The sequence below is a fragment of the Anomaloglossus baeobatrachus genome, chromosome 6 (genome assembly GCF_048569485.1).
Source record: "Anomaloglossus baeobatrachus isolate aAnoBae1 chromosome 6, aAnoBae1.hap1, whole genome shotgun sequence".
In the NCBI taxonomy this organism is placed as follows: domain Eukaryota; kingdom Metazoa; phylum Chordata; class Amphibia; order Anura; family Aromobatidae; genus Anomaloglossus; species Anomaloglossus baeobatrachus.
In genome coordinates this window covers 253966355-253980273 of record NC_134358.1, presented here as the reverse complement: position 1 = coordinate 253980273, position 13919 = coordinate 253966355, and the positions used below count along the sequence as shown (strand labels likewise).

Sequence of the window (13919 nt, the reverse complement as noted above, 5' to 3'; positions counted from 1 at the left end):
GTACGGTAATTTTATTTTGACAAAATTAGTATAACAATAATGACCTTGATGTGCAATGGAAATGTATCATTTTTGGTCTCTGGGATAAAATGTAGGGCAAACATAGAATAGAAGTGTAACTCAAAGTATGAGTAAGATGTATGCAAATTTGGTCCTGCACAGAACGAAAGAAGCTATTTCGTAAGTAACACCTAGGAGAGGCGGCTACGCTATAAGTCAATGTCCGTTCATTGTAACATGAACAGGAATAAATGACGAACCAGAAAATCCTGTACGGACTATCAATTCTGGGGTGATTTGTCCCTCATCAGTCTAAATCATAATTTGCCTGGTTGGAAACAAAGCCTTAAAGGAAGGCTGGACTGAAACAGCCAAAGGGCTGAAAATAGTGGGCCACGGGCTGCACCCTGCTGTCTTTCTTCCGCCACCGCTGTCAGCCCCCGATGTCACCACTATTTGCATCCACAGGATGCATAAAGCAATGAACACATTGGTGGAGGATGCTGCTGCTGGATCCATCTTACACCAATCAGCGTGAGGCACGGCAGACGCAATGACATCACATCATTGCGTTTGCTGTGTGTAGGGTCAGTGCATCAGAGGTTGCAGTAGAGTGGCAACAGAGCGAGATGAGTATGTGTTTCTGTTTTTGTTTTTTTTTTCTTCATGTGTATGGGATTTTTACATGTATGTAAGAGGCTATATCGGGCTCATAATGCATATAGAGGGCTATTTGGGGGCTCATAATGTATATAGGAGGCTATCTGTGGCCCATAATGTGTAGAGGAGGCTATACGAGGGCTAATACTGTATATAGGAGGCTATGTGTGGCTCATAATATATATAGGAGGCTATATGGGGCTCTTAATGTGTTTAGGAAGCAATGTGAGGGCTCATACAGTGGTACCTTGCTTAACGAGAACAATCCGTTCTGGGACTGTGCTTGTTAATCAAGGTACTCGTTCAGCAGAGCAAGATTTCCCATAGGAAATCATTGCAATGCTGACGATCCGTTCCACAACTTCTAAAATGTCCCATCCTGGTCCCCTATTCTGTCATTTTACACATGCACAAACACACACAAACTCACATAAACTCACACAAACACACATGCACGCACGCACACGCACATATTATATGCTCACCTTACCTTCCGTTCCATCGCCGGTCTGCTGGGACTTGCTGTTCTCTGGTACGGGGCCGGGCTGTGTAACGCGTTACCATAACGACGAGGCAGGAAGTTCCCGGCCAGAGCGCTGACGTCAAAGGCAGAGCCGCTTGACTCTGATTGGCCAGCGCTCTGCCTTTCATTAGCGATGACAGGAAGTTCCTCCCTCGTCGCTATGGCTGCAAATACACAGCGTGGAGCGGAGCGGCGCACTACAGCACCCAGGAGGCCGGCGATGAAACGAAATGTAAACATATTATGTTATATTATATGCTCACCTTACCTTCCGTTCCATCGCATGCCTCCTGGGTCTTGTAGTTCACCGCGAGGACGTCGCGATGTACCCAGGAACTACAAGAACCATGAGACCGGCGGTGGAACGGAAGGTAAGGTGAGCATAATACTGTATGTATGTGTGTGTGTGCGTGTGTGTTTGTGTGTGTTTATGCGTACATGTGTGTGTTTGCGTGGACTGCAAGTGCGGGTCAGAGTGTGGTGGACGGAACCGGAAGTGTGTGCAGTGAGAATTTCGCTTGTACAGCAAAGCTTTCTCGTAAAGCGGGTTACAAATTTACAGAAAGCTTTGCTTGTTAAGCGAAATTCTCGTTAAGAGGGTTACTCGTTATGCGAGGTACCACTGTACTATATTTAGGAGGCTATGTGATGCCTAATACTGTATATCGGAGGCTATGTGTGGCTCATCATGTGTTGCGGAAGCAATGTGAGGGCTCATACTGTATTTAGAGGGCTATGAACGAGCTCACACTGTACATAGGAGGCTATGTGGGGCTCACACTGTACATAGGAGGCTATGTGGGGCTCACACTGTATATAGGAGGCGATGTGGGCCTCATGCTGAATACAGAAGTGCTGTGTGGGGGTTTATACTGTATATAAGGGCTATGTGAGGACTCCTTACTGTACATAGAGGCTTTGTGGGAGGCTCATACCGTACATAGGGGCTATGTGGGGGCTCATACTGTATATAGGGGGCTGTATGAGGGCTCATCCTGTATGTAGAGAGCTATGTGAGAGCTCTTGCTATATATGTGAGGGGCTTTGTTTGGGCTGGGCTCATACTATATATAAGTGACGCCGAAACGTGCGCGTCGGTGTTGGCATGGCGTGTATATGCAGGTCCTTTCTGCTCAGGTAAAAACCCTTTCTCTATCGTTTCATTGGGGGACACAGGACCATGGGTTATGCTGCTGTCACTAGGAGGCTGACACTAAGTAGACAGAAAAAGTTAGCTCCTCCCCAGCAGTATACACCCAGAGGCGGACTCAATTAGTTTTTGCTTAGTGTCGTAGGAGGCTGATGTGGGCCGGATGGGCCCCCTTCAGCCACTTGATTTTTTGCGTATTTTTTTCATTTTTTCTCGGCGACGCTCGTCGCTCTCATCCCCTTTGTACTTCTCTGTTTCTACAGGTATCGTTACTTTTCTTCACTCATCCTTTCGCAGCCCTGTGGGTACCACTCCCCAGGGTCGCAGAGGCTTGAGACGTCAGGCCCTCTCCCCCGTCCATTTCCGTGGTACCACTCCCGGGTTGGCATGCAGGGCAGAACCTTCCTGGGCACCCCCTATTCACCCTCCGGTATCACCCCAAAGAGTGCAAGAGGCTCGGCAATAGGGACTGGACCTCCGCAGCGCGTCTGGATTTATGATGGTGCCCGCAGCGCTGCTACATTTACAGAGGGGCTCCCACCCCCCACCGGCGTCCACCTCCCTGCCTTCCTCATTCTTCTCCCTGGTGCCAGCAGCCATTCCTGCACACAGGCACATGTGCAGAGCTTCACATGTGCAGAGCTTCACGCCTGCACACTGGACAGATGCGACGCCGCTGATCAGGTAGGACACCCTCTCCTACCTTCTCCTCCTCGGGCGGCTGCAAAATTTAGGCCCCTGTCTGGGCCTAGTCACCGGGCGCCCCGGCCACGTCCCATCGGGCGGCGGAGTGCATCGGCACGCACGCAGAGCTCCCTGCCGGCATCCGGACTTCGCTGCTGCGCCGCCGCTGTTCGCAGGTAGGACCGCCGGTCTCTACATTCCCCTGCGCCGGCAGCTTCAAAATTTAGTCCCCGGCTTCGGCCCTGTCCTCGGCGTCCCAGGCCCACCTCCCGCCGCAGCGCTATTGGCTGCCGCCCGCTCCGTCTCCGCCCTCCGCTCAGCCCCAGGCATCACAGTTGGGGCGGTGGATGTTTTTTCCCGCTCTCCTCTGCCTGCCTCCAGCCTCCTCAGCGTCCATTTTTAGAAAAGAAAAAAAAAAAGGGGGATTATAGCAGACTCCTGGTCTGCGGTTTGCTGAGGCTGCAGCAACCCTTATATCAGGGAAAATAGACCCAAAATAGCCACAATCATTTAATGATAGTGTTTTTTTTTTTTTATCATGGGTTGAGTTTATTACAATATATGTAGATTGAGTTTATTATAGTATATGTAGATATATATTAACTCTTACAAGTACTCATTCGGGCACTTGGTTTGCATCAGAGATACACATCTCAATAGGGTTAGTATATAGATTTCTCAGAGCTTGAGATATTAGTTATTTTGGACCGGTAAGCTCAAGTTTACGGTTCCCTTAATTGTGAATTCCCCCAAATGATGTCAGATGGTGTTTACAACTACCGCAGCCACTGGCACTGCACGCCCCTGTATCCCGCCCCTGCCGGCTGGTTAGCGCCCTGTCTCAGGCCATAAATCCCCTCGCTGACGTCCCTCGGGTTGGTGCGCATGCGCTGCGTCCCCGGCCGACGCTCTGTCATATCATCCACAGGACTGGCGTAATCCCCTCGGGGAGGTGAGTCCCGTACCAGGGACCTATTCCTCTGCTAGAAGCGGACCCGCCAGTTCTCGTCTTCTGCAGCCCCCCAGGTTTCACCGTAATCCCCAGGTCCAGACTGCCTTTCCTCCGGTAGCCTTTAGACCTCTCAGGTGATGGCCCAGGCGTTCCACCTCTGCTGGACTCCGAGCAGGACCCGGATGTTTAGCGCATGACGAATAGCCTGGTAAAAATGGTGAGTCAAGCCGTAAAGGTACGGACAGCCCTCTTCTCTCCGTGCACGCAGGTCTCCTTTAAGACATTTGGAACGGACCCTTGATGTATTCAGGGGACATCCACAGTTCGTCGAGTTACTGCGTGATCACAGACAACAACCAAACACGACGTTTACCAGCGGTAAGTCTTGTCATTGTCATTATTCCCTTCTCCAAAGGGGCTCCAGAGAGAATGGGCATGCTACACTGGTGTCGCTGAGTGATCACAGACAACAACCAGACACGACGTTTACCAGCGGTAAGTCGTGTTATTGTCATTATACCTTCTCCAAAGGGCTCCGGAGAGAATGGGCATGCTACCCTGGAGCGACGAATGTGGCGGGCCCCTGCAGTTTTCAGTGGACATCCAGAGTTCGCCGTATGACTGCGTGATCACGGACAATACCCGGACACGACGTTTACCAGCGGTAAGTCACTTTATTTGTCATTACCCCTTCTCGAAAGGGCTCCGAAAGGAAGGGACACGCTACCCTGTAGTCGACCCGCCAGTATTCCGCCTGGCTTCTCGTCCCTAACGTGACGCCCCTCAGGGACTCCGCGGACACCCTACGCAGCGGACTACGTTCCATCTATGCCGACCCAGAACTGGTTAACATCTTCGGTGAGTACCTTCTCATCACAGACCTGGCGTCTGCCAGCTGCACGGCCTGAGCCTCTAGCAGCAGTGTGACCACCCGTCGAGATCTCTGACTCAGGATCTGGAACGCGGAGGCGACATCTAAGGAGTCGCTGACTTCCCTTCCGCCCTTAGGTGAACGTCCCTTCGGAGATAGGCTAGTCCAGTTGATCCCCTAGGCTACGTGAGGGAAGAGTACATCTCTCCCCTAGGCTACGTGAGGGAAGAGTACATCTCTTTCCCAGCATCGGCCCAGACGCATCAGGATCGTCGCCTCACCGCTCAGTTCCAGTCCGTTCGCGCCGCAACCGTCAGGGCACCTCTATCCCTCCAACAGTCCCTCCGCCTTGCATTGCAGTGGACCATTCCAGTTTTTTTTTGTTTTTTTTTTAAGAGCGCTTGCAGGGATCATGGCGGCTGTCCCTGCACATCCTACTCTACAGAGCTGCTAGGTTCACTCCGCCCAGAAACGACCTGGTGGTCCAGAGTTCTTCCTTCAAGGACCCTCGCCTTGAGGTTTAGACCGTCATCGTCACTTTTTCGCTACTAGGGTAGCTGAGCTACCGGAAGAAGTCCTCTCAGACCCTGGCCCGGTGGATCATCCCTTTAGGCACGGTATTCGAGACCGTCCAAGGGAAGTTACTCCTCACACAGGAGTAGTTTTCTTCCCGGTTTGGTATGCGAGTCCTCGGCAGTTGGTGGCTGTGATAGCGGCGATGAACTTACCAGGTTTCATCCTTGGCCTTCCAGCGGATCCCACTGAAGAACGGAGACAGGTAGGCTCTGTCTACGCTGGTGACCCGCCAATCCCTTCCTAGAGGACCAGTCTTCGCAACCGTCCCTTGGGAAGGTCCCCTCTCCTTCTCCTCTGGAGGATAGTATCAACCGTCACCAGTCTCCTATGCTAGGGTATGCTATTCCACCATACCACAGCACGGTCCCGAGGGACACCCCTAGAGTGTTGTCTCCCTTTCAACATTCCGGAAATCAGAGTCATCCGGTTAGCCCAGTTACGATTTCTTCACTGGGACGGGGTTGCCTAGTCAGGTTCCAGTCGGACCATGCCACAGCGGTGGCATGCATCATCCACCAGGGAGGCGCAGGGAGTGTCATGGCAAGGGAAGAGGTCAAGAAGATCTTGCTCTGGGCTGGGTCTCTTCACTCTCTAATCTCGGCAGTGCACATCCCTAGCGTGGACGTTTGGACGGCCGATTTTCTCGGCAGGAAAGGCCTCGCTTAGGCAAATGGCTCCTCAACAGGGAAGTCACCAGCCAGATCTCCGGCGAGGGAAGACCTTCAGTCGTGGACCTATCGGCCTCCCAATCCAGCTTTCAAGTCAACGGTGCATCGAGGGTGCCCCCTTCTCTGGACTAGGTGACGACGCCCTCGCCCGGTCGTGAAGCCAGTTCAGGCTCTCGTGCATCTTCCCACGGCTTCCCATGATCTCGAGGGTTCTCAAGATGGACCAAGGCAGAAGATGGCTCTGGAGTGACCCAGGCGAGCATAGTTCACAAAACTCACTCAACTCCTCGCAGATGCCCCGTGGCACCTTCCAGACCGTCCAGTTCTTTCGTGTCGGGGCCCTGTCTTCCACCAGGACTCAGAAGTCCTAAGTTTGATGTCCGGTTGGCAAGAAGGATGCAGAGAATGATGAAGGCCGGGAAACCGGTTTCCTCGAAGATTTATTACCACACGTGAAGAGCTCCTCCGGTGGTGTGAAGAGCACATCTTCTCTTCTCCTCTCTCTCTTTCTCTCTCTCCCTTCCTTCACTGCTGCCATGCAGTCAGATCTGGATGTGGCTCTCTCGCGCGTCCCTCTAAGGGCCAGGTGTCGACTCGGTCATTTCGGTTTCAGAGACCTCTCTCTTCTCGTCCCACGATCAAGGTTTTCACTCAGAGAAGCGTCCATCTGGCTCGGCGGCATCACCGTCCACTAGAAACGTGGGACCTTAATCTAGCAATGGGTTCGCTTCAAGGCACCCTGTTTGGACCTTTCCGAGTTCTTCCTGCTCCCACCTGTTTTGATAGGTGGGCTCCTCGTGTCAGTCTCTTTTTTTACAAAGGGCATCAGGGCGGACAGCCCTCTCTTGTCGTTTTTTCCCCCCTTTTTCCGGGTCCTCCAGCAGGACAAGGGGGGTGCTCCGGCCACAACCCTCCTTTTCTGTCCAAGGCAGCTCGCCGTTTCTTCCAGATAAGGAGATTGGGTTTCGGGTTCGGTCCTAGTCTCTTCTCTCAGCCTGAAAGGGGCCTAGTTCGTTCCTGAGCTGGTACGAGCCCTCAGTCGTTATGTCTTCAGGACCGCACTTTTCGGTTTACACCAACAGTCAGTTCATCCTTACACCCGGTTCCAGGAGGCGCATGCCGACGCCCAGGGCCAAGATTGCCACATGGATCCATTCCGCCATATGTGAAGCCTATCGCATGAAGGACGGACCTCCGCCGCATTATACCGTCCAAGGGGAGCCTCTTGGATGATTGGACTTCAGACGTCGACTTACCATGTCCGCCGGGCCGCCACCTGGTCTAGTCGGCATACCTTTACTAGTTTCTACCAGGTTCACACCCATGCTTTGGCAGAGGGCAGTCTTGACGTAAGGTTTGCGGGCGGCAGTAGCACACCTGTAACAAGGTAGGTGTTTGTAGGTCTGGGTCAAGCCCGACAGGAGGAAGCGGTTTCCTGCCTATCTCTGGTGATGGTTCTCTTCCCACCCAGGGACTGCTTTTGGACGTCCCATGGTCCTGTGTCCCCCAATGAAACGATAGAGAAAGAAGGATTTTTGTGTACTCACCGTAAAATCTCTTTCTCTGAGTCTTCATTGGGGGACGCAGCACCCACCCTGCTTGTGTTTTTTGTTACATATTACCTGCCTGTTGCCTCAGTGGCCATATTCCCAGGCCACTAGTCGCACGACTAATTGGTCATAGTTTTTACCTTGTATTATCTAGGTTTGTTTGGTTCTCCTCCTACTGCTTGTGCACTAAACTGATTGAGTCCGCCTCCGGCTCAGGGTGTATACTGCTGGGGAGGAGCTAACTTTTTCTGTCTACTTAGTGTCAGCCTCCTAGTGACAGCAGCATAACCCATGGTCCTGTGTCCCCCAATGAAGACTCAGAGAGATTTTACGGTGAGTACACAAAAATCCTTCTTTCATGTTTATATCTAGGAGGCTTTACTTACATCTGGTACCCTGTTTCTCTGGATGTATTGCAACAGCACATGCTGCCATTATAACCTTTGTGGTTCTCTTTGCATTATGTCCTTTGTTTCATAGCTATCTCTATATCCCCTACTATGTGTAATTCCAAATCACACCTGCACTATTAGCTTTGTTCATCAGCACAATAGTAGCATGCACTGAAGCCACAGCCAGTTGCTGTATAAATAAATCTTTGTCAGTACGTGCACTATTGGCTGTGTTTTGTCCGGCCCCCAACGACACTATTAGCTTTTTTTCATCAGCATATCAATGGCATATGTTGAAGCCACAGTTGCTACATGATTTTTTTTCTCTCAATACATACACTACTGGCTGCACTTTGGCTGCCCCCCCCCCCCCCCCTTCCCCACTTTTGCTCCTTTGGAGAATATATGACAATACTTTAGTCACCTACATTTATACTATACCCACATGATGTCTGTCGGTTTCTTCTGATCCACTGTAGTAGTTTAAACGCTTTCTTAGAGTGATATAAAGGAAAGAATGATATATCTCAATCGGTCATTGTTCCATTCATTGTCTACTTTTATATTACATTATATACAATCATACACAAGATGAGCACTTATTAGTGTTCCCTATTTATATCACAGTCACATGTACTGAGACCATTGTTGTATCAATTTTTTCATTAAATCTTTTTGTCACAATAAATCTTATGTATTTTTGTATAGTTAATGCTTACAATGCAGCAGAGTACATTCACACCTATACCATATCTTTTATCTATTTGTCCCCTTGGTGAACTGTAGTGCTGTATTCTGTCCTGCTGTCTCACATTTGTACTGACACTGGTCATCTTAGGTTATGTGCGCACTAGGTGTTTTTTTGTGCGTTTTTGTCACAAAAAAACACACAAAACTGCACCCACAGCAAAAAACACGGGTGCGTTTTTACCGCATTTTGGTGTGTTTTTTGCTGCGTTTTTTTGTATGTTCAATTCAATGAGTGAAAAACGCTGTGAAAAACGCAAAATAATTGACATGCTGCGTTTTTGTGGTCACCACAAAAACGCAGCTACAAAAAAATCGCTGTGTGCGGACAGCACTTCTGAAAACCCATAGACATTGCTGGGGAAGCAATGTCACAGCGGTTTCAGCACAAAAACGCGGTAAAAACGCCGCAAAAAACGCAGCAAAAACATCTAGTGCGCACAGGGCCTTCCTTAGGCTGCTGTCACGCTTCCGTCTTTTTCCATAAGTCACAATTCGTTGCTTAGAGAAACAACTGAATCCTGCAAACTAATTTGCATAATTTAGTTTTTTCCCATAGACTTGTATTAACGACGGCTTGCGACTGATGGTCCTGTGTTGCATCCACAATGCGACTGATCAGTCATAGAATGACTGACCACCGGGAGGAAGCAACGCAGAATGTAATGTTTTTTTGTAGAGTCGAAAAAACGCAGTGTGCAAGATTCCGTCGGTGGCTATAATGGAAGCCTATGGGCGCCTGAATCCGTACAATCCGTCAAATGATGGATTCTGGCGATGATTCCGTCTTTTAGCAACAGAGCATGCTCAGATGTGTAAATTCCTTTCTGGTTAGAAAATCTCTCTATGTCTCTGTCTCTGTTTCTTTCTCTTATTGTCCTTCCTCCTATATATAATTTTTTGTACCTTGCACTCTTGCAGAATACCTGTGCCTGATTTTTTTATGGTTTTTTTTTACATGTGATTCCCCTGTTCTATCATCATACTGCCAGTTAGCGATCATTATTTTTAACTAATAAAAATTTGTTATATGTGACCTAATCTGTTTCTTTTAGAATTTTTTTTGTTCTAAACTTTCAGTGCCTTCTATAGATTTTTGTAGGTCCCACTACATCCATACAACCCACACACGATTGTGATATATGCATTTGTCATTTACGCTGTAATTTTCATTGTGCTGTGTATGGTTGTGCTTTTTTGATCTATTTTGGTAATGTATATAGGAGGTCTGTGTTTGGCCTCATACTGTGTCTAGGGGGGCTGTGTAAGGGCTCAAACTGTATATGGGGGGGATGTCCGCATACTTATTTCTGCTCAATATTAAATGATGCAATTAATAATATAATAATTATAATACGTTACTATTAATATTGAGCAGAATTAATTTCAACTACTTGTTTTGGCCCTCCACGTCAGTCTTGGTCTCTCATGTGGCCCCTCTGGAAAAGTAATTGCCTACCCCTGCCTTAAAGCGACGTCCGGGAAGTACTGGTTCTCCTTAAAGACACCAGATGAGTATTGAGTCTTATGGTGCATTTACACTGAAAAAGTGCTGTGAATGAGATTTCTAAAGAATAGTCATTTCACAATATTCTTGCAGTGTAAACAGGCTACTGATCACTCAATAAACAAACACAATGCTCATTCATCTGGTGAAAATGACTTTTAAAGGGAACCTGTCATCAGAAATTTTGCACTAAACCTAAAAGATTCCCCCTCTGCAGCTCCTGGGTTGCATCTAGCAATGTTCCTGTTGTTTATGTGCCCCCTTTCTGACCAAAATAAAGACTTTGTAAAGTGGTACCTTTTTGTATTCAGATCTTGATAATGGTACACGGGGGCGGGCTCTCTGGTGTCCGTTAGTCTGCCTCCTGTCGCTTTAGGCCAACCACCATCGCGCAATTTCAAAGAGGTGACGTGAGGTAAGCTGGCCAGCGCTTGCACAGAACGGCGTAAAAAGGCTTTTGAATGACCGCTAATCAGTAAACGATGGTGACTGTTGCGAGTAGCCCTGTACAGAATTACAGATCTAGATGCACATATACTGGCTTAAAGGGGTTGTCCATAACTAGGACAACCCCCTTCTCTTTCCCCATGGTTGGCCCCATTAAAATAATAAAGCTTAAATATGTTTCCTGTACTTGTGCCATCTATTCTCACACATACCGCCAACATGTTCACAGGAGCTGAGAGATGACTGTGCATGCTGCCTCCCTGTGCACTTGCATAGGAGTACCAACGTAATTGTGAGCATTTGGTCATTGTCCGTGATGGGAGATCTCTTTAAAGGGTAACAATCATTGCAATTTTGCAATGCATACCCATTAACATCTCAGGTGATCTTCACACCTCCATTATTTTTACACTGACTGTGTGTCCCTGTGAATGACACATGTCTGTGTTAACTACACTGGGACATGTCCGCTTTTTCACGGCAGCACAGATCACACAGACCCAAGTCAGACTGTCCATGAAAACCTGTACACTAGACGGATGACATCCATGTGACCTGTTCTGAAATTAAATGCATTCAAAAATTACTGTTTTTTGTTTTTGTTTTTTTAAATATATTTTAAACATTTGCAAAAATGATGGGTAGAAAATGATAACTAGATAGATTGTACAACTATTAAAAAAATAAATAAAACAGACCTGGTGTCCCCACATGTTTGATAACCAACAAAGGTAAGCCAGACAGCTAGGACCTGATATTATCAGGCTGGGAAGGTCCATGGTTATTGGCCCCTTCCCATCCTAAAAATTCCAGCCTACAGGTGTCCCGGAAATACAGCACCACGAGATGCTCAAGTTCTGACGCTTTGCCTCGGCTTTTCCCGATACCCTGCTGATTTGGCAATCAGGGTAATTGTGTTTGTGGTTGATGTCAGCTGTGAAGTGTCCAAAAACAAAGCTGACATCAAACTCTGGTGTTAGTAATGGAGAGGTGTCTTTCAGACATCCACATTAGTAACTCCGTAATGAATAAAAAAGACACACACACACACAGTCTTTATTGAAATAAACACACCCTGAGACTTTCCCTCATTATCCACTTTATTAAAAAAAAAAATCCACACAGGTCCGCCATAGTCCAATGATTCCACCGAATCCATAGTAGTCCACAAATGGATACCTGAAAAAAACACAGAGAGAACTAAAACAAGACACTTACCCTCATTCATCACATTAAAAAAAATGTAAAAAATTCCCATGCATGTTCAGCATAGTCCAGCGATGAACAAAGTCTATGGAACATCATTCTTACACTGCATAGACTTTGCTTACAGGCACTTCCAGGCAGGGCCAGCGTCAGCACCCAGCAAACCCGGTCAAATGCCAGGGCCCTGGGCTGCCGGGGGGCCCACTCGTGGTGGCCTAAGTGGCGTACCGTTACTCAGGGGGCCCGATGCCCGCGTTGTCATTCAATTTATATGGCCAAATAGAAAGTTTTTCAAGCTATCAGATAGATAGATATAACTAAGAGAAAAACAGTCGCACTCTGTAATGACAAACTAATAAACTAATATAAAAATATTTAGAGGTGTTTGGGATATTAGAATGGCCATTATAATACCTGCCCAGTAGCCACATCACTGCAACGCCCCTTGCTGGGTTCTACTCTATAGTGCATCTGTCTGGGGTCCTAAAAACCTACACAAGATCAGCGAGTAACCTTGGAAGTTAACAACACATGAGGCTTTTGGGTAAAGTGGGGGAGGGGGTGCAAGGCCTGTCTAAAGGACATCACTCCTTTCTATATATGTTATAAAAGAAAAGACTGGCAGCACTCCTAGTGTGAACAGAGAAAAAAAGTCGCACACTAATGACAAACTAATAAAAACTAATATAAAAACATTTAGGTAGGACCCAGCAAAGGTTACTGTGATGTGGCTGATGGGCAATTATTACAATGGCCATTCTAATATGCCAAACGCCTCTAAATGTTTTCATATTAGGTTTTTATTAGTTTGCCATTACAGCGTGTAACTGTTTTCTGGATCGCACTTAAACTTTGTAAAGTCCATTTATCCAAGCAGAAGACATATTGACAAGCTTCTATAATTATTGTTGTATATTTTCTGTGACTTAGAAAATGATACAAGACGTGATGCAGTGTTTGGTGAAGCTTATCCGTGGAGCTTTACTCCCAACTACTCTTGGCCCAGACGATTTGTCAATTTATGGAGGTTGGGGACTGAAGCCTGACTTATCTGGACCTTGGCTAGCTCATGTTGTTCAGACTGTGAGGTAAGCTTTATATACTATTTATGTTCTCCTTTTACCCATAATGACCAGGCCTATTTACCATACGTCTTTATTATCAGGAGATTTTTTCCATTTCTGCAGTCATAAATTCAAGCTGATCTTTCTACTAGATTTCACAGTACAAACTACATACATTAGATAAATACACTGACAAGCAAAAGGGTAAATATATTTTGAACTTTTGACTTTCAGACTCCATATCTCACCATCTACTACAGCTTTGAGCGTGAGACTACCTTCATTTTATAGACAATCACCTTGGCTATCTCATACATGCATTTCACTTGCAACTATTAAGCATATGATTAGTTATGCAGATTGTTTTCATGTCACTGCATCGTTACTGTTTTGTTTCTAAAAATCTAAATTCTCATTTTTATTATTTTGTTAGTATTTTGTAAATCTACCTTTCAACACAGCCTAGGCATGCTCTCAATCATATTCAATAATGTCTTGACCAAAATCTGATCCCAGGTCTCTTCTATGTCCCCAATGTTGATGCATACTGATCGACTCACATGGGTATGTCTACAGCTTTTTCTTCATTGTTACCCACAAGTGTTCGATTGGGTTGAGGTCTGGAGACTGTGAGGGCAAATACAGCACCTCTACTTCATTTTCATTGAACCATTTCTTCACCAATCTCTCCATATGCTTCGAGTCGTTGTCCTTCTCACACTGTCATGCTTTTCATACCCATAGTAGAGTATAAAAAATAACTCATCTTGTATTATCCAACTCCGCATTGAGACCACCATCATTCCTGGTCAAGTATCCAATACTTTTGGCTGTGAAACAATCACATATTATCAGACTTCCTCCACTGAACGTGACAGTTCCGTCAATTTCTCGATCTGTTAGCTCCTTTTTCCCTTGTTTC

The 13919-nt window shown here is 47.0% G+C and overlaps 1 protein-coding gene across 1 annotated transcript in view; it reads left to right on the top strand.

Moving 5' to 3' along the window:
• The window catches only part of EXOC2 (exocyst complex component 2), a 288387-nt gene that overhangs the window by 170369 nt on the left and 104099 nt on the right, over window positions 1-13919 (top strand). The window contains exon 14 of the mRNA XM_075314813.1: window positions 12864-13021. Within this exon, the coding sequence (XP_075170928.1) occupies window positions 12864-13021 (158 nt within the window). The remainder of the gene's footprint in view (window positions 1-12863; window positions 13022-13919) is intronic.